At 40.4% G+C, this 19,025-nt stretch overlaps 2 protein-coding genes and 1 long non-coding RNA gene across 6 annotated transcripts in view; 2 read left to right on the top strand and 1 right to left on the bottom strand.

Moving 5' to 3' along the window:
* Positions 1-536: 536 nt before the first annotated feature.
* LOC135105540 (proteasome subunit beta type-7-like) lies at positions 537-14,101 on the bottom strand. Of its 3 annotated transcripts, XM_064013748.1 has the most exons (9): positions 12,575-12,830; positions 12,361-12,463; positions 10,936-11,084; positions 9,895-10,045; positions 7,091-7,284; positions 6,653-6,786; positions 2,532-2,699; positions 1,752-1,903; positions 537-980 (listed from the first exon to the last, which is right to left on the bottom strand). In XM_064013748.1, exons 1-9 carry the CDS (start codon positions 12,813-12,815, stop codon positions 860-862), a joined length of 1,413 nt encoding a protein of 470 aa, XP_063869818.1. In that variant the 5' UTR covers positions 12,816-12,830; the 3' UTR covers positions 537-859. The 3 variants fall into 3 exon arrangements, with proteins under 3 accessions (XP_063869818.1, XP_063869821.1, XP_063869820.1); XM_064013751.1 differs by lacking the exons at positions 10,936-11,084; positions 12,361-12,463; positions 12,575-12,830 and adding an exon at positions 13,970-14,101; XM_064013750.1 differs by lacking the exons at positions 10,936-11,084; positions 12,361-12,463.
* A 1,072-nt stretch (positions 14,102-15,173) lies between these two features.
* Positions 15,174-19,025, top strand: part of LOC135105542 (uncharacterized) — a 122,261-nt gene continuing 118,409 nt past the window's right edge. Inside the window, exon 1 of one of the 2 annotated variants that reach the window (XR_010270893.1) lies at positions 15,174-15,559. This is a non-coding gene — a long non-coding RNA (uncharacterized LOC135105542). The remainder of the gene's footprint in view (positions 15,560-19,025) is intronic. The other variant, XR_010270892.1, reaches the window with a different exon arrangement.
* LOC135105539 (uncharacterized) overlaps positions 17,360-19,025 on the top strand; it is a 16,029-nt gene continuing 14,363 nt past the window's right edge. The window contains exon 1 of the mRNA XM_064013747.1: positions 17,360-17,377. The gene's annotated coding sequence lies outside the window, so the exon portion shown is untranslated. The remainder of the gene's footprint in view (positions 17,378-19,025) is intronic.

Genomic DNA, 19,025 nt, shown 5'->3' on the forward strand with positions numbered 1-19,025 from the left:
GTGCTTAAAATGCTTTTGCCATATCTATTAATCAGTCCTAAACTGCTTCTTTCATAAAGTGTCCACCATCACACACCATGGACTGAAGGCAGAGTTGTAAAAATCAGTAATGCATAATCATAAATGCTAATTAATGTGAGTCCTATGGGTGATAGCAAAGATTAGGAAAAGACAGACACAATAACATTAATAAAATAGTAAGGTAAGGCACATTTTGATCTTTGTTCTTTTAAAATTTAAAATTATGTTCATCAATAAACTGGAAACTCTTGAACCCAGAATGAAAAGAACCTATAGTGCCTTACAATTACAATGATACTAAGTCCATAAGACATTAAGGAAAATTTCATAACGCTTAAAGTTACACCAGGGTAAATGTAAAATTCAGTGGCTGAAATTACCAATACTAGACTCTAATGAGTAACAGTCATCACACTAAGATCTTATATTTTTGTCTCAGCATCTGGCTTCTGGTAATCTTCTATGCTTATAAAAAACAGTTCATCATAACCTCTAAGGAGCAAGACAAATCCAAATTACAAATCTCACAGAGCTTTATTCAAACACACAGCTGATTACCTGTGCCTCTCCTACAAAACCACGAAGATGTAACTGGCAGCTGCTCCTCCCTTCTTTCCTTAATTAAACATTTTTAGATCACAAAATTTCTAAGGATAAAACCTTTCATACCAAATAGTTGCAGCAGTGTGTGTTCAAAATATGACGAAATTCTAAATACTTCAGTGTTATTATAGGCACAGGCTTACTGAACAATGAATAAACAAATTCACATTCCATGTGAATAACACAATAAGCTTGTAAATAGTATCTGTAATTATTGAATATGAGGCCAGTGTGGCTAAGCAGTATCCATGTCCTCCTCAGACACCACCTTGACTGTCTCAGACACAATCTCGATGGGCCGCACAACAGTGTTGAGCACTTCTGTCACCCCACGTTTGTACTCATACTTGCCAACTCTGCAAATTAAACAGAATTTCAGCCCTATACAATATTTTACATACATTCCAAACTATATACTTAGAAGACTAACTTTTTTGTTTGTTGGTTTTGAAGGCACATAATAGTTAATTCAAACTTAGCTGATTTATCTGATTCTTCTTTTAAATATATTTTGTATATTTATAGGCATTATAATGGACAATATCTAACATCTGATTATTTCTTAATACATATTTTGTACATTTGTGTGCACTACAGTGGATAATATCTAATATGGCATTAATTTCAGGGAACATCGTGAAATAAAAATAAAAATTACACATCTTGAATTTAAAACAAATAAGAGTGAAACTGACAAATCTGATGTTTTTAAATACTTAAAACACTATTATTCATGTACTATGCAGCATGTATTCATTTTGCTAAACACAAAAATATTATGAATATCTTAACATAACCAACCAGTGGATTATATCACATCTAAGTGTTGTGACCAAAATGTCACATAACAATATATTAATAATAATTACTGACAACACAAACTGATACATAAACAGTAATAATGTTGCCATGTCATTGTGAAAAAAAAAAAAATCAAATTACTTTGTAGCAAAATTATGGTACATGAATAAAGCCAGTATAAGCATTAAGAATATATTATTTACTATGGGGCCCGAGAGACTGAAAGGATTCCAACAGCTGCTTGTAAAACCTCTATCTAAAATCATCTTTCATTTTAACTACATTGGCAAAAGTATTTTCACAAAGAAAATCAAGTTGTCACTCACCTCTGGCCCTTCACGTTAGCCACATCATAGGGACGTGTCATTGTGGCACCATCCTTGGTGATAACACACAAGTCAATATTGGACCCAGAGCCCAGGTCATTGAACACACCACCTGCAATGGCATCCCTCACCAGCTGCTTGGCTTCGTCCAGCTTGGAATGAAACAGATGATAACTTCAATGGAATGTTCCAAGTATTTTTGATCATTACTTCATGATGACAGAAGAATACTCATCTGTAGTCCCTTTATTAAATTTCAAAACAAAATAATGATTATAAAACACATATATACTTTTACCAAGGCTCTCTCTCCCAAAAAGGGATTACCTAAAACAAGGCACACATCTTTCACACTTACACTCATTCACACCACTCTCTTACTCCCCCTGGCTCCTGTCAGAGAAGATAAAGTACCCCTGTCTTCACTTTACAGGGATCCACCACACAGCTGATCATAACAAGTTGAATCAAAGGATAGGATGATAATATGGCAAGGAAAAAGTGGTGTGGTGTTGTCACCATTCCCTCACACCAGCTGACTACTGCTGGAATCCATTTTTTCCCACACTTTCTCTACGATACCATACAATCACATACACTTCACTCTTTTCCACATATTCACTGATCTACATACTATATTTTTTTGCCTAATGATAAATCTAATAAAGCTCCACAGCCTCTGCATTCAATACCAATAAAATAGGCAAAACACAGATCTTAAGTCAACCTACAGAGCAAAACTTCCACTAAATCTGCAGGACCCAACTATATAATTCTCACCTCCATGTTAGGCTTCCACCGAGCTTCAAAGACTGACATGGCTGCCAAGGAGCCAGAGCCCATGGTGGTGTAGGGCAGGCGGTCAGTGGAGCCGTGAGGGTGAATGGAATAGATGTGGGAGCCGTATTTGTCAACACCACCAAGCACCAGGGCAGCACCAACATAGCCCTGTGTGGAATATGGTATTTACATCACTATCACTCTCCTGATCATCATTACCACATCTCAACAGCACCAAGGTTGTGTACATTTGAGCCTGTGTATAAAGATCGGTGATGCAACTCCATTCTCTACACTGCTTCTGTATAGATGAACACAAGTGAGGACTAGTTTAACGTCATCCCTACCACTTGTGTGAGTGACACCACTCACTTCATCAACACTAAAATACAAAGTACTGATGGGGACTGTTTATGATTAAAGTTAAAATCACTAAGATGTAAAGTAAAGAGGTTAATCAAACACAGCAAAAGGGTCCACCGAGTTACATGTTGCAAACCAGAGTAAAACGATTCCGAAGGAATTTTATAGCTTTATCAGGCAAAAGAGAGTGATTACTTCAACTATTGGACCCATAATTGATGTAAATGGAATTATACTAATGACAAGGAGCAAATTAGTAACATTCTAAACAGTTTCTTTTGCCTCAGTATTTACAGAAGACTCAGCGACATCCCTACAGTGCCAGCAGTCCAGCTTAATAACAACAAAGTCCTAAGTAGCATCAATATAACAGAAAGTGATGTGTCAAAATGCATCGATAAACAAAGTCAGCAAGTCACCCGGGCCTGACAAGATCTCACCATCTTAAAAGAAGCGAAATCAGAATTAGTTAAACCATTAACCCTGTTGTTCAACAAATCCTTGCAGTCTGGTACAATGCCTGATGAATGGAAGCTCGCTAACATAACTCTGATTTTCAAAAAAGGCAGTAAATCTTTACCATGTAATTACCGGCCAATTAGCTTAACCTCAGTCATATGCAAAATGCTTGAAACACTAATGAGAGATAAACTCATTAATCACTTAGAAGAACACAACTTACTTAAAAATACTCAACACGGCTTCTGCAACAAACACGCGTTTGACGAACCTCTTAGACTTCTTCTATGATATTCTGAACCTGTACGACGAGAGTAAAGCGGTAGATATAATATATCTTGATTTTCAAAAAGCCTTTGACAGTCTCCCACAAACGCTTACTGACTGAACTAAAATCACACGGTATCCAAGGTGACATGTTGCGATGGGTTGAAAACTAGCTAAATAACCGTAAACAAAGAGTAGTGATAAATGGGAAAGCATCCAAGTGGACTAATGTAACCAGCGGGGTACAACAGGGATCAGTCTTCGGACTTGTTCTCTTCCTTGTTTATATCGACATAGATGAGACTGTTACCAAAATAATATCAAAGTTTGCTGATGATACCAAATTTGCGAATTCCAGTCTCTAATGAACAAGTAACAGAAATGCAGAAAAATCTTGACAAATTGACTGAGTGGGGACAAACCTGGCAGCTGAGTTTTAATGCAGATAAATGCAAAGTGCTTTACATAGGGTATTGAAACATGAAAGCAAAGTATATTTTAAATGGTACCCAACTTAAGTGTTGACAAGGTAATTGAGTGATTAATTGAAGGTAAATTACAAATTAGAAGTGACAATATTGAGTAGCTTAAAACCTAGCCAACAATGTTCAGAAGTTGTAAAGAAAGCAAATAAGGTAATTGGCTTAATCGGCAGATCTTTTGAATACAAAAGGATACAATCCTCACTTTGTATAACTCTTTAGTCTGTCCCCTTTTGGAATATTGCGTTCAAGCAAGGTGCCGCTATTACCAGAAAGACATTAATAAATTAGAAAGAGTTCAGCGTAGAGTAACAAAAATGATACCAAGCCTAAGAAACAAATCATACAAAGAGTGTCTTAAAGAATTAAATCTTTTCCCATTAACATGAAGAAGACTAAGAGGCAACTTAATACATGTGTTTAAAATCATCAGAGGCATTGATAACATGGACTGCAGTAAATATTTCACAATAAACTCTTCAAGTTACACACAAGGAAACGGTTGCAAAATTGATGGGAAATCCTTCAACTCTCATGTATCAAAAAATCTTTTCCATCAATTTGTAAATCTATGGAATGGGCTTCCTCAGGACTGTAACACCACTGAGACTTTTAAACGCCGTCTTGATAAATATCTTGCCTGGAATCCGCGGCTAACAGTGTTTGTTTGCTAGTGATTAACTTCCTTGCCCTCAGGAAATGTGGGCACCTCATTTCATCTATTTTCTTTCTTTCCGATAAAATTTCCTTCGGGTTTTTTTTCCCCCTCTAACCCCATAATATATTTCTTTCCGACCTATTTTTCCTGTACAGTTTATGCCGGAGGGAGTGGAGGGTGGGGAGATAGCATTCTGGTTTTCTGTCCTTTTCTTCTACTATCACCTTAGTAGTCTTAGGTCAGATCACCTCATGAGGACCGCAAGGTCTGTTGTGGCCTGTTTTTCTATGTAACTTCCACAGTGTCCATGCTATATGTCCTGCTTTCTGTGCCTCTCTCACTAGCTCCTGCTCAACAGATGGTCCAGGGCAGACCCTTGGGTTCCCTCAGACCCTTGGCCATAAGACACATCAAGGCCAAGCACTCTCAGCCCAAGGAGCTTGACAGAAGAAGCCAACTCCTGCAGCTCCAGGCCCCTACCATGAGTGATGCAACTCATCCCCTCCACTGATGGTCATTCTCATGGCTACAAAGACACTGATGCAGTCTTTCAGGAGAACATGCTTCGGAAGCTTTCACAAAAGAACTTCACTGCCATCCTCCTTTGGGAACTGAAGGCCCACAGGACAGTCTTCTGCCTCAAGCTGGATGATTTAGTCTACCAATATGAGGTTGAGATGAGAGAGGAGGTGACATGTATCCACACCTGGATGAAGATCCAAGAGGTCTTTAAATTCCTAAGAGGGAGAATGCCTCAGTCAATGTGTACACAGAGTGCAGGATCAAGACAAGTTTGCAGTCATCCCCCTGGTCACCCACAATCCCGCCCTCTTGTTGGTGGACAAGGGCCTGGTCGGCTTCCGACCACATGGGAAGTTCCTGGGACTTCACATCTCAGGAAGTGGATACACCTTTCACATGGCAAGCCGGGTCCAGCAAGCCAGGAGGACCCTGGGAGTCTGGCAGTGACTGGAAGACATGGACTGGGAACAGTTCACCGCCCTCCAGGACCAACATAGAGAAGCCAGGAACCAACAACATGGTTTCTGGGGTGCCTGCTGACCCTCAAGCATAACCCTGCCCCTGCACCATTGCTGGTAGATGAGACAATCCTAGTGATACTTGTACATAGCACTTGTATTTTATGTATTTATTTTGTCTGTTCATTTTTCCCCTCCTCCTTTTTTTACTACTAAGTTTTGTATTTTCATCTTTTTAATGTATTTTATGAATGTTTTATTCACATATTTATTTTCATCATGTATTCAATCTATGCATCATGTTTGCCTGTTCGTATGATTGCAATTATGTATGTATGCTGACTTTTCATCCATATGTTTACATGCCCTTTCTCACTATTAAACACTCATTCTGTACAGAAATTAATTTATCTTGGATCCTAAGGTATTTATATAGGTCTTTTGTATGATTTATTTATGTACCATGTAGTCTGTATTATGTATTATATTCAATGTATCCCTTCATCACCTTGAGAAATGAGCTTCCTGGACACTTTCCACCCCCTCCTGTGCCAATGTTATGATGGGAGGCAAGAGAAAGCAAAAACATAACAAATAATAACAAGGATTTGGACTTCTAAAAAATCTAAATTATTCTGAAAGAGAAATTTCAGAAAGGAATCAGGTATCAAAGGCAATGCAAGACAACTTATATTTGTTAAGCACTCTGACTTACTGTTTTTTTAAATGTTTCAATATTGAAAATAAAACTAATTAAAAATGTATGACAATAAACAGCAGACAAGCAAAACCATGCAATTTTACTCTACAGTAGCTCATCACAAAATAGATCCAAAGCTTAAGTAACATCAACTTTATGGTAACAACAGCATGCAAGAGATGTGTGTGTGTGTGTGTGTGTGTGTGCTGTACCTGATAACGGAACAACATCTGCTTCAGCATGGTGTTGGCAGCTATGACAGGCACCTGGCGGCCTGTGTTAAGACGGTGGAGCTCCAGCTGACTGGCCATCATCTGCGTGGTCATCTCCAAGTCAGCTGCCGTACCTGATGAACCAAAAGGAGTATTCAACTCTCTGCAAAGTGTGCTTTCACTTCAATCATTCCTTAATTTCTAAAAGGACAAACCAAATGTCCTTTATACATTTTTAATATTTTTTCTAATCCATCCAAGTCATAGCAAAAGCACCTCTCAAATAACTTGTTTTCATATCTAAGTTTCACTAACATACATCAATGCTGTCATGAAGGGTCTCTTTTTACTTCATACAGAATCATACTGAAGCAGCCCTGTACATCATGATATAATGAATGCTGTAAAAGTCGAAAGCCCACCTATAGCAATACAAACCTGCTCCACAGCAGTACATGTTTGGCTGCAAGTAGTGAATCTTGCAGCAGTTCTTATCAGCCACAATGTCCCCCTCAGTGGCTCGTGTGTCTGCTCCAAGGACAACGCCATCCTTGAAGACAATGCCAGCAATGGTGGTGCCAGTCTTACGGCACTTTGGCATCTGAAACCCTCTGGCTACCAAAGCTTCATTTCTGAAATGATGGTTGCAACACATATTACATAAGTATAAAAGTGTATAACTCTAAGTAGTCCAATAAATGTAATTTTACTTCACTAAAAAAAAATTGATTTTAGGACAAAAGATTAAAATACTCCAAAAAATATGAAAGTTCAGAATTTTTGATGGACAAAAAAAAAAAATAAATAAATAAATAAATAAAATTTCAATAAACCAGACTCACATTCCAAAAAGCCACCTGTGTCCTAAAACTACAATTAATTAAATGGTAATGAACTTCATATTGTTGAAAGTGTTTGTGATTTGGGAATGTTGTTAGATTCCACTCAAACTTTGAAATGTCTGATAAAGAATGTTGTTAAGATTGCTGAATGTCATCTTAGAAATAATGCATTTATCAAGAGGTATCTGGATGAGGATTCAGTCAAGACATAGGTGATTAAGAATTTTGTACCAAGAGTAGATTACTGCAACTCCATCTACTATAATCTGCCAAAGTTCCAATTGAGGAAGTTACAGAAGATATTCAACAGAGCTGCAAGCAAAGCTCGGTGTGACAATGAAAAAAATTTATTATGATAACCAACAAACTGGTGATAATAACCTTATTAGCAATTACCAATATATAATTGATAAGTACTGATAAATTTATCACCTGATAAGGTGATAACCGATAAATCAATAAATCCAAAATTACAATACTAGCAATAGTGATATTAATGTTTTCAATGCAAAAACTGATAAATCCAAATCTTTATTTATATCTTTATCTTAGACAACTAAAAAATCTTAGAAAAAAAATTAAATTCAATGTTTACTCTGTCTCTTCACAAATGAAGAGCACTGTTTTAAATAAAATAACTACATTTAATTTTGAAAGTTTAAAACTTCAAAGAGCTCATGTTCCAAAAACTAAAATCATCAATTATCACTAATTTGAAACTAAAAGTATCAGCGATACTGATGAATCCATAACGTGGGAAAAATAATTACTGGATAACCAGTAACCCAATATTGTTATTGCAGTTACACCCACCTATAGCTGCAAGATTCATTAAAGAGACCTCACCAAGAGAGAGAATCACTCCTGTTCTGAGTGAGCTCCTCTGGTTACCTGTAAAGGCAAGGCCATCCACCATATTTGAGAGAATTACGACATGTAATACAAACAGGTGAAGTTATTAATACTCATAGAGCAGCAACATGAATTACACTTCATGAACCAAGGTTTACTTCAAATGTTGGACTGCATGCTTTCAGCTCTGCTGCCACAAATACAATAAATAAACTGCCACTTGACATCACAAGGGCTATAGATCTCACCATGTTTTAAGAAAGAATTAAAAACGACATGGAAAATTTGACTTTTTTTTTTTTATGTAGGAGGGACACCAGCTAAGGGCAACAAAGATCCAATGAAAAAAAAAAAACTCGCTAAGATGCCAGTCCCCAAATAGGGTCAGAAGCGGGAGTCAAAAATTGAAGGATAAGTGTATTGAAAACTCCCTCTTGAAGGAATTCAAGTCATAGGAAGGTGGAAATACAGAAGGAAGCAGTTCCAGAGTTTACCAGAGAAAGGGACAAAATGGCATGTACAGTGTGATTACTAGTGACATTATGTGGATCAAGACATGTGGGTCCTGCAGAGCACTTTGGTGGAGGTGAGACCATATAAACAAAACACAAGATGAAGATGAACTCTTGTTATCTCTACTTGGGAATCAATCTAACTCCGGTTTTATTATAGTTTAAGCCATTACACACTACGTGGTAATAACCTACCTCATTTTGTTCTTCTCACTATTCACATCATTTCTAATGATTACACTACTTGTCGGAAATTAATAATAACGCCACAATAGGCCTGGGAATGCACAGCGCTCTCAACTTTTTCTAAGTCCACAGGTAAACATAAATGGCATATTGTTGCCTGAACTTCAGTTGTTTAATGCTTTGAATTGTGGGTAGCTGCTGGATAGGATCACTGTGTCTATAATTCCTCAGGCCAATCACGTGCTACCACCACTTAACACCACGAGTTGCACCAATAGGAAGTCTCTATAAGTACCCATAAGCTGCGTGGGCAGGTTAGGTTAGGTTAGGTTCCCCACAGGCCCCCAAGTTTGCTTGAGGGATTGGGGGGCCGTGGGTAGAGATTGGGGACATTGGCTTAAACTATAAATTTACCCTAACTCCAAACATCACTCCATGGAATGTTTTTCTTGATTAAGAATTATTTGAAATGGGAGGTAGGAATAGATAATACTGAAATAACATTAGCATTTTTATGTGAGGGTTTGGTTACGTCAGTTTAGAATTTATTTAGTTAATTAATTTCACTGCTGGTCCCTTCACTACGCAAGTCACGAACTGAAAAAGCATCACTTTGTGTTCAGAGATAAATAATCACTGTCTGGAAACTGGTAGGCAAAGGTTATTTCCATAATTCCTGTACTTTCCAAGACCACAAATTTAGCAGTTAAGGATAATAGAAGCCACAGTCAGCACTGCAGAGTGAATGATGACCAAGTTACAAATACACCGGCGCGAGAAGCCCACCACCACAACTCTCCCTCAAACCCTCACAACACACTCCCTCACACACACCACACTCATCACTCACCTCCCAAAGTTGCTGAACTGGAAGCCAGCCTGTGGTCTCTCGTTTTCCTCCACCATGGTTTCAGTGTCAGCGGCGCGGCAGCTATACAACACCTCCCGGGAATGACAAACACAACTCTGGTCCAGCGCTGCTAGGGACGGCTTGTGTAAACCTGAAATTTATGTATGTAAGTTTACAGAAAAACGTTAACCAAATAAAAGCAACTAAAAAAGTAACATGTATTTTATGTATTGAAAGAAACTTTTAATCATTTTTGTTCTATTTGTAGATTTAAAATAAAATAAATCACTATTACATGACTCGTACTTAATTTCATCATGACACTATAATATTGGTGTAAAGTTTATTATACATTTAGCCAAATATGAATTGTGAAGTAAATATATAAAATTGTGTATTTTTCAGAATATTTACTTATCCTTGATAATCAAATTCGCTTAAAGAAAAAGAAATAAAGATGATATCTATAAAAAAAAATGAATTTCATGCTATTTATTTTTTATTTATTTTTTTTTTTCTTATGATGGATGCAACTCTTTTGATCGTTCATTCTGTAAGATTATAACAATTAAATTTCCTTAAATTTCCGTTCACAACACGTTTACTGTAAGTCAATGCATTTTCTATTATGACACGAGAAAGAGAGTTGAGTGTTGAAGGGCTAACTACGCTAAGATGTGAATGCCTTTAATGAAAGCTTTTCATTTTAAGGTTATAATTTTCAAACCAAAAAGAGACCGTCATCATTGATGTTTTCTATCACACCTGTCCGTATCACATCTCAACTAAAAGCATCTTCAGGGGTGACTGACATTCAAGATATCTATCTAAATATAACTAAAAATTGATGTTTCTGCAGTTCCATGATTTTTTTTTTTTTTTTGCTGTTGTTGAGAGAAAATAAAGAAATACAGAGCCAAGTATAAGTGAACCAAGAAATAAATATACTGAACAGTCAGAGGCCTGCCATCTACTGTTCAAAACCACAACACTCTTCCAAGTGTTTACACCTGACGAGGTAATGGTGGTTGGAAGGACGACCTGTGTGGTGCTGACGGTGATGTGTGTGGCGATGGTATGGGGTTACCATGCCCACCACCCTTTTTCCAGGCCAGACGAGACACAGCATGAAAAACAGGAGAGGCAGCGTGGCCCTGCACAGGCTGCCTCTGATGCCGGACACCCCGAACCTGAAGGCGAGAGTCGATCCCGGAGGTAAGGAAAACTGATAAACAAGGTACTAATATTTCAGCGGTTCTTGGGGCTCTCTATTTAGAATATTTCTAACCGATAGCTTCATCCGTCAGAAAATTGCACTATATCAGAAAAAAGATAATATATATATGAAATCACAAACTTGTCTCGTCTCTTCCTTTTTATGCACAGATTGGAACAAATCCAGCATTAAAAAAATGTGAGTCTGGTCGTCTATGTAATGTTCATGAGTCATGACTGCCCATTACTTTCCCTCGCTGTAGCATAGCGATTTTATGACCTTCTAAAACGTATTTCTGTGTATTTATTAACTTTTGTGCTTTTCTGTGTGTCTGACACTTTTATGTTGGTTTTTTTTTTCTCAGTCAGTTTGATAAAGTTTATGGTTGGTAACATTTGAAACACTGCAGACATTTATCACTGTTAGTCATGTCTGGTGTTGGATCAAGGCCAGCCTTTATACAAGTAAAAACTTCCCAGGCAGTAAGCTGGATAAGTCCTACGAAAGACTAAAAATCTACATAACTACTGTCGTTTTGTTAGGTGACAGTTTTTACATACGAACGCACAACGAATGATTTCATTATTGTTTATGAATGGACATTACGAGTTTGTCGGAAACCACATATACACAATGTTAAGTATCTTCTATTGTCATGAGAAGACAAAAATCCTTAACGTAGAGAACTGCATGTGGAGAGAAGAGGATACAGCCACTCATAAAAGTGTGTGTGTGTGTGTGTGTGCCTGTGCATTCCCCACCTCTTTCTATACGGCGAGTATGGGATACGAAACAAATTTCCGAAATGATTCGAATGCATCTCGACCAGCTTTACCGTCATCATTGCTCACTTGCCTCATGAAGGCTTAGACATCGAAAGGGCTCTAACCTTCATATCATATCATACGACATTGAATATGTAACTGCTTATGATTACCGATAACATACGATTGACAAACGTAATCCTTTTCTTACTTCAATACATCAAGTCACAGTTCTGCTGGCGTGTGTATGGGTATGTGCGTCGTCACATCGTTAGATAGACTCGCCGTATGGAAAGGGGTGGGGAAGGCACGGGTCCACACACACACGGACTCGCATCAACTTTTATGGGTGACTGTACGTATGTAGTACAGTATCTCACCTTTTCTTTTTCACTTATCTATTCATTCATTTACTTAAGCTTTTGGAAGAGTGTGCCATCAACGTTGTCTATAGTCAGTCAAGCTTAGGCTGACCCCGCCAGGTACCTGGGTGACGGCCATATCGGGTCTGACAACGCAGAGGCTAGAACATCCTCCCGCCCCGCCCTCGTGGTGTGTGAGCAGCTCCTCGTACTGCAGCACACATCCCCTGAAGGACACATTTTTGCCTGTACCTTCAGTGATCGTCTCATGTAAGCTTCAATAGGTTATTCTGATCCACTAAATCAGGAATCTCTTCTAAATACAGCAGTGTACTTACAAGGTTCCCTCCATCCCCGGGACATTATCATCCCTTGTTGCAAATTGTTCACACTGCTGCCTCCCTTGTCTGTCTCCCGTCTCTTGACTTGAGCTGACTCTCCAAAGGACACAGGAGGCAAAAACCCTGCAGGTGGCGCGGTGGCGGCGAGAGACCCAAGCCACCATGCAGTTGGTGACAGTGGACAAGTTCCTGGAGGTAGTGGAGGAGTGTTTGGAGTTAGAGGAGCCTCCCGTACCATCGCCGCCCCAGTGGTCCATTACCTCGCTGATTCAGGGACGCGCTCCTGGTGAGGTTTCGCTGTCATGGATTGTTCGTGATTGTTGCTCTTTCAACGTGACATCCACCGTTTATATAAAGTTGGAAAACACGTGCATTAAATGAGACAATCAAATGCTCTCATTATCTATTTCAATTCTATCTTCTCTCTATAATTACACTGTATTTTGGCACTTTTTACTTGTACATTTATTGTCAGAGCATCCCAGTGTGCACGTAACCCGTGGTGTTCCTCAGGCGCTCTGTGGTGTGGGCTGGGACAGACAGCGCAGGACCTGGCGGAGCTGGGGGCGTGGGGGCCCGTTGACCACTGCTGCCGCCTGCATGACCTGTGTCCCGTCCAGCTGCCGTCCTACGTGTACTACCGCGGCGCCATCAACACCACGCCGAAGCCAATGTATGGACTACCTCCTTGCCCTGCTCCTGAACGCCCTTCGTGCCGCGTGTGATCATCCTCCTCTTGTGAAAAATGCATGACAAAAATTTTAGTATGTGAATGTGTTTATGAATGAATTAGGATTCCTTACAGTTAGTGTCCTTAGATGAGTTCATTAGCAATAAATAGGCAAATTTCCATGGAATTTACGTGCGCAGACGTAACAAACATCCGTGAATATCACAGCACAGATCAGTCACCACACTGCCGCATTCCAGGAGCCACTGCCGGTGTGACCTGCAGTTCGCCGTCTGCCTCAACAAGATAAAAAACCGGGCGGCCACCATTGTCTTCCACACGTACTTCAATCTGGTGTTCCGCGGCGGCTTCTGTGCCACTGTCCACCCTCGCATGCCGCGCATGAGCCTCTCCCGGGCATTTGGCAACCTCTGGACACAGATCACGAGTCTTCTGAAATCATGGACTGGCTCACGAAACAAACACAAGAGAGCAAGGAGGAAGCGGGCAAGCAGTGCATCAGTCACCACCACAAACTGTTCCCATCACCCTTCAGCCACCGCCAGGCCTCCCGTGTCCGTAACGCATCCACTACAAACACCACCATTTTCTTCCTCTTTCTCCTCTTCTTTCCAGACCGTCGTCACAACATCTACTGTTCAAAGGACAAAACCAGAAACAACACAGCAACCTGAATCCCCCTCACCACCCCTGGGACTCACCACAGACACGTGCATGCCACACCACCTCACGCCACACCTCAATACAGACGTCACGAAAAAATCCATCCACACAACACCCAACAGCTCCTCTCCGACCCCACCACTGCACCACATAAGGCAACGCAATGAGACTCCCTTACACTCTGAAGACACAAAGGATATTCCCAGTCACACGCTAGAGAAACCCCAGCAAGAGTCTCAATTTCCTTGGCATAAACAAAGGATTAATTGCACAAGTGAGAAGCGACCGGCTGTTTCAAGTCTTCCCGTCAATGATAACTTAAACGTGCTAATTATATCCTTTAGACGCTACTTGGAAGAATTGGCCGAAGAAATGGAGGAGAGGGAGAGAGAAGAGGAGGGAAAGGAAATAGCAGAAGAGGAAGAGTCGGAAGAATTAGTGTTAGTAGAGCAACAACCTATAGAAGAAGAAGAAGAGAAGGTGGAGGAAAAGTACTGATCTAAGAGCCTCTCAAACTTAAAAAAAAGGAGGGAAAAAATACCATTACGTACTTTAGAATTAAAATAAAGCTTTGTGAAGCAATTAATAAAATACGTGTGCTAAGGACCACTCTGGTTGCTTATCTTTACATAGTACTCAAGCAGTTGTCAAGTGGCCAGAAACGAATCAAACATTCAATATACAGAGACAAGATAATCCTGACACAAAAACCTCTCCGTCAATTTTGATTTGCGTATTATTAGCGATAAGATTAACCCAAATTATCTTTGTTGGTGAATTTACTCTAGGAAGTTACCAGTTACTATTATCTTGAAATACTGTGCACTGGGAACTGGCACCAATTAGCAATTACTTAAATTATATGAACCAAATGTTGTTACTGGCTTTATATTTTCCTCAACCTTTTACGTGGAGTCTGTTATCAGTCCTGACCTTATAGTGATTCGAATCTGCTTCATATTCGTTTTACTCACACTTCTATGCACGTGAACTACATGTTTTCGCATCTTTCACTGTAATGTACCAAAAAACTGACTCGAATAGAACGGCAATGAAAGATGGAACATGTGTATTTTTCGCCTTTCCTTGATGCAGGCTCCTACAACCCTCAGCTGGCTCACATCCGCACAGTGAAGTGAGCCTCGCCCCGAATCTGGGAATGCATTTGAAAACGTTTCGCGATCTCGACTTTTTAAGAGGCTACATTGGATGTTACTGGAATTTTCAAGGCTGTTTTTATATTTCTATTGATAGTTTTATGGGGACTGCACTTTCAGTCTATCACAATGTACCTGTGGTCCTTCAAAAAATAATTCTTATGAGTGTCCAACGTGTTTGAGGCACTGTATTCGAAGCGCTAATTACTGCTTCATACCGGCAGCCAAACGATTCTCACAGTATGCTAGCCCCAGTCGCGTCCCTGTGACCAAAGTGAATGCGCGGGTATTCTGTCAGTACCCATTGGTGATCTTCGCACAGCTGTGGTGAACTAAGGAAGAGTAGACGTGTTTTTGTGAGCGAGTGATGGAAAGGAGCAAAGATCGTGTGTGGCGGGAATCGTTCGTCTTTCACTCAGCAGCAATGGAGCGAGGTGAGGCAGGAGTGATGCTGGCGTCAGACGATGCCGTGTAAGTGTTAGCCGCCATTTTGGACAGTTTACAGTTTCAGCCTTGTGATGATTTAAAGTGGGAATCAACTGACTGCATTCTTTATTTGGCGCAAAAAACAGCATTGTCTTACTGAAACTGTAAATTGACCACTGTTATTACTGTAGTTGTGACACATGTGCATGCAGAATTGTTAAATACTATGACAAATCAACTACGTCTTATCCGAAGCCACAGTGCCGCAGGGTGTAAAGAGAGAGTTATCGTTCGTGTTACCGAGTATATCAAGTATGTATAAATGAACACTGCTTTGAAAGAGACTAAATTATAAAAAAAAAAGCTCAGGATCTTTCGGAGTAAGTGATGTTAAAATCAAAATGACGTGGATGGGATTTCATTGTTGTTCCTTCTCCCGCAATATTTTCTTGCGAAGATTCGGACAGCAGCTGGCATTTTGTACCCTCCTCCTATGAACTGTGGAAGGAAAAAAGTTATCATGTCTGCAGAAATGGCTGTTGTGTGAATGCGTGGCTTCCTCTGCCACCGTAGCCATCCCAGGAGGATAGCAGTCCTTGATTGCTTCACCGTGGTGTAAAAGAACCCCAGTCTTATCAGTGTCAACAAATAGATAACTACCGGCATGTCTCACGTATATCTAGGGACCGGATGATTGCGCAAAGGATGTGAGTTCGCTCCTATTTCATGCTGAGTAGATTGTCGTGGAAGGATATAGCACGCTCTCTTAACTGAGGTCGGCGCCATATGCCCACAATGCTGCGGCGCCACAACTCAATCGATTTACAGTCACGATAAAATCTGCTCCCTTCCCAGGGCCTGCCGCGGGCTGCCCGTGCATCACAGTGAGACATGGGGATTACCTTATTTTCTCAAAGGTAAATCAGATAGCCATGGAAAAATATTGATATACATATGTGTTTACATAAGGCAACAACAACAACAACAATGAAAGTTCAATAAAAGTGACGTTAATGCAGCCAAACATTTCTCTCTCTCTCTCTCTCTCTCTCTCTCTCTCTCTCTCTCTCTCTCTCTCTCTCTCTCTCTCTCTCTCTCTCTCTCTCTCTCTCTCTCTCTAACACACACAGGAAGGCGAAAAAAAAGAGAAGAAAACAAGAACCCACGCAAACAAGTGTCCTGAGCGTTGTGCCAGGAATACCTTTGGACTTGGTTATATTTAGACAGGTAATGGCGTGACCCTACCTGTCTTGGGGACGGGAGTTAATGGCGTTGCGTAGAGAAAATTGCCTCTTTATTTCTCCCTGGAATTGTTAGGTGGGAGGAACAGGCGGTGGCGGGTCGATGTGACAAGAAGGGATCCGTGCCAATAGTATGCAGTCTACACCGATGCTTGTGGAGGTGTATAGGAAGGGTGGCATGTGAAAAGAGGTGGTTAAGGTGGAGTGTAGATAAGGGTGAAGAGGAAAGGTATGGCAGGTAATATAGAGGAGGAGGGAAGAATAGAGACAAATGAGGGTGTGAAATAAGGCAAATGTCAAGGAGGGAAAGATAGAGGAGGAGAATATTTAATGCAGGGAAGATGAGGGAGAGAGAGTGACAGGCGCTTTAGACGAAGAGTGCAGGGTTAAAGGAAACTATGGAAACAAGTGAGGGTGTGGAATAAGGGAATATCAAGGAAGAGGAGGTGGAGGAACAGGGGAAGAACGTAAGAGAGGGAGGTGGTGTTTGAGAGGGAGGGTTGGTGGAGGTGGAGGGGTTGGGGGCGAGGGAGTGGTGTTAGTGAGTAAGGGCGTGTGGAGTGGCGGGTTTCACCGTGTCAGTGGTTACCTGGCGGGGTCAGGATACGGGCCGCGGCGCCAGGTGTTATCCCGCTCCCTCCACACCCCTGCAGTACTTACACCCTCTCCGCACAACGCTGCACACCACACACTGCCTTCCCTCCCAGTGTACATACCCTCCGGTTCACTTAACAAAGCGTCGCTACCTCGCCATCCACTGCAGTATGTCCCGCCTCCTCTCTTTCCAACTTCTTGCATTTCCTTCTTCCAGTGCGGTACTTTCACACATTGCCTGCGCTACACACTGACTTTCTTCCCTTGCACCAGTATATATTTCATGCTTCATTTAACAGCGTGCTTAATTCGTTCTATACTACACTATGCCCCGTTTCCTCTCTCTCTCTCTCTCTCTCTCTCTCTCTCTCTCTCTCTCTCTCTCTCTCTCTCTCTCTCTCTCTCTCTCTGCACGTCTTTCATCTCTCCGCCGCCCATTTCGTTCTCACGCCATTCTCTGCAGTGCCGTCCTCCACACGTCATGTCCCCCTGACTCCCTGCTTTTCCCCTCGCATCTGCTTTTCGTTTTCTCGTCACCTGTTGCAAGCTTCCTCATCTGAGACGGCCACAGACTCAAGCAGCAGACTGATACAGGTTCTGTCTCTGAAGAAAATGTGGAGAAAAACGAGAAGAGTGGAAAAAAAAAAAAAATTGCAGGCGCTATTTTAGACGTGGCTGTGGTAAAAAAAAAAAAAAGTTTTGTGAAAGAAGATAAACTTGTTGCACTGAATTTGTTTGCGCCGCTAATAATGCAAAATAAAAACTCGTAAAAGAATGCACTAATATTTCAGGAAGTGAATGCCTGCTGAACATTATGTATGTCAGTTTAGATTTAGAAAGAAAATAATGACAATGTTGAAGAAAAAAAAAAGTGCATGTTAAAATTCCATCTACAAAACTGTGACCTTGTGATCATATTTTATTTTTTTCTTATATGGTTTTGGTGGTGGTGGCGGTGGTGGTGGTGGAGGTGGTGGTGGTGGTGGCGGCGGCGATGGTGGTGGTAGTGGTATCACAACGGTAACATTGACGTCATGAAAAAAGAAAGTGTTGACATAAGGCTTGTCCCGACGGAGGTGTTAAATGCCTTCAAATACTGTATGTGTGTGTGTGTGTGTGTGTGTGTGTGTGTGTGTGTGTGTGTGTGTGTGACACTAATGGTTATATTAGCCCCATGACGTACAAATTTGAACCGTCACACGTTCATGGAGCTAATAGGAACATACAAAGGAAGCAGTTATCAGAGGCTTATCAATTATGTCTGTCCCTCCTACCTGTGTTGCAGTAGCAATTATGTCTCTAACTTTACGCTACGATCAATTGTACCATCCATTTTAATTTCAATCACTTCTTTGCTTTGTTTACATTCTCATTTATATTCACTTCAACATGTATCGGGTCTTTATTTTCTGTTGGCCGTATTGACGCGGCTCCTAAAATTTTAAATTTAATTAGTTCCAATTATTGCACTTGGTAATGTTCTTATATATTTTTCTATTACTTTTAATTAAGCTGATTTAGTTTTTACGCTACGGTCGTGGTTACTCTCAATTGATCTCTTGCTGCAGAGTTTTAGATCACTCATTTATTTTCAATTAATTATTTTCAATTTCCGCGTCTGGATGTATTTCTATATATATTTCCTTCTTTCTGTTACTTTCAGTTTTACTTCCTTT

The sequence above is a fragment of the Scylla paramamosain genome, chromosome 12 (assembly GCF_035594125.1).
Source record: "Scylla paramamosain isolate STU-SP2022 chromosome 12, ASM3559412v1, whole genome shotgun sequence".
Lineage (NCBI taxonomy): Eukaryota > Metazoa > Arthropoda > Malacostraca > Decapoda > Portunidae > Scylla > Scylla paramamosain.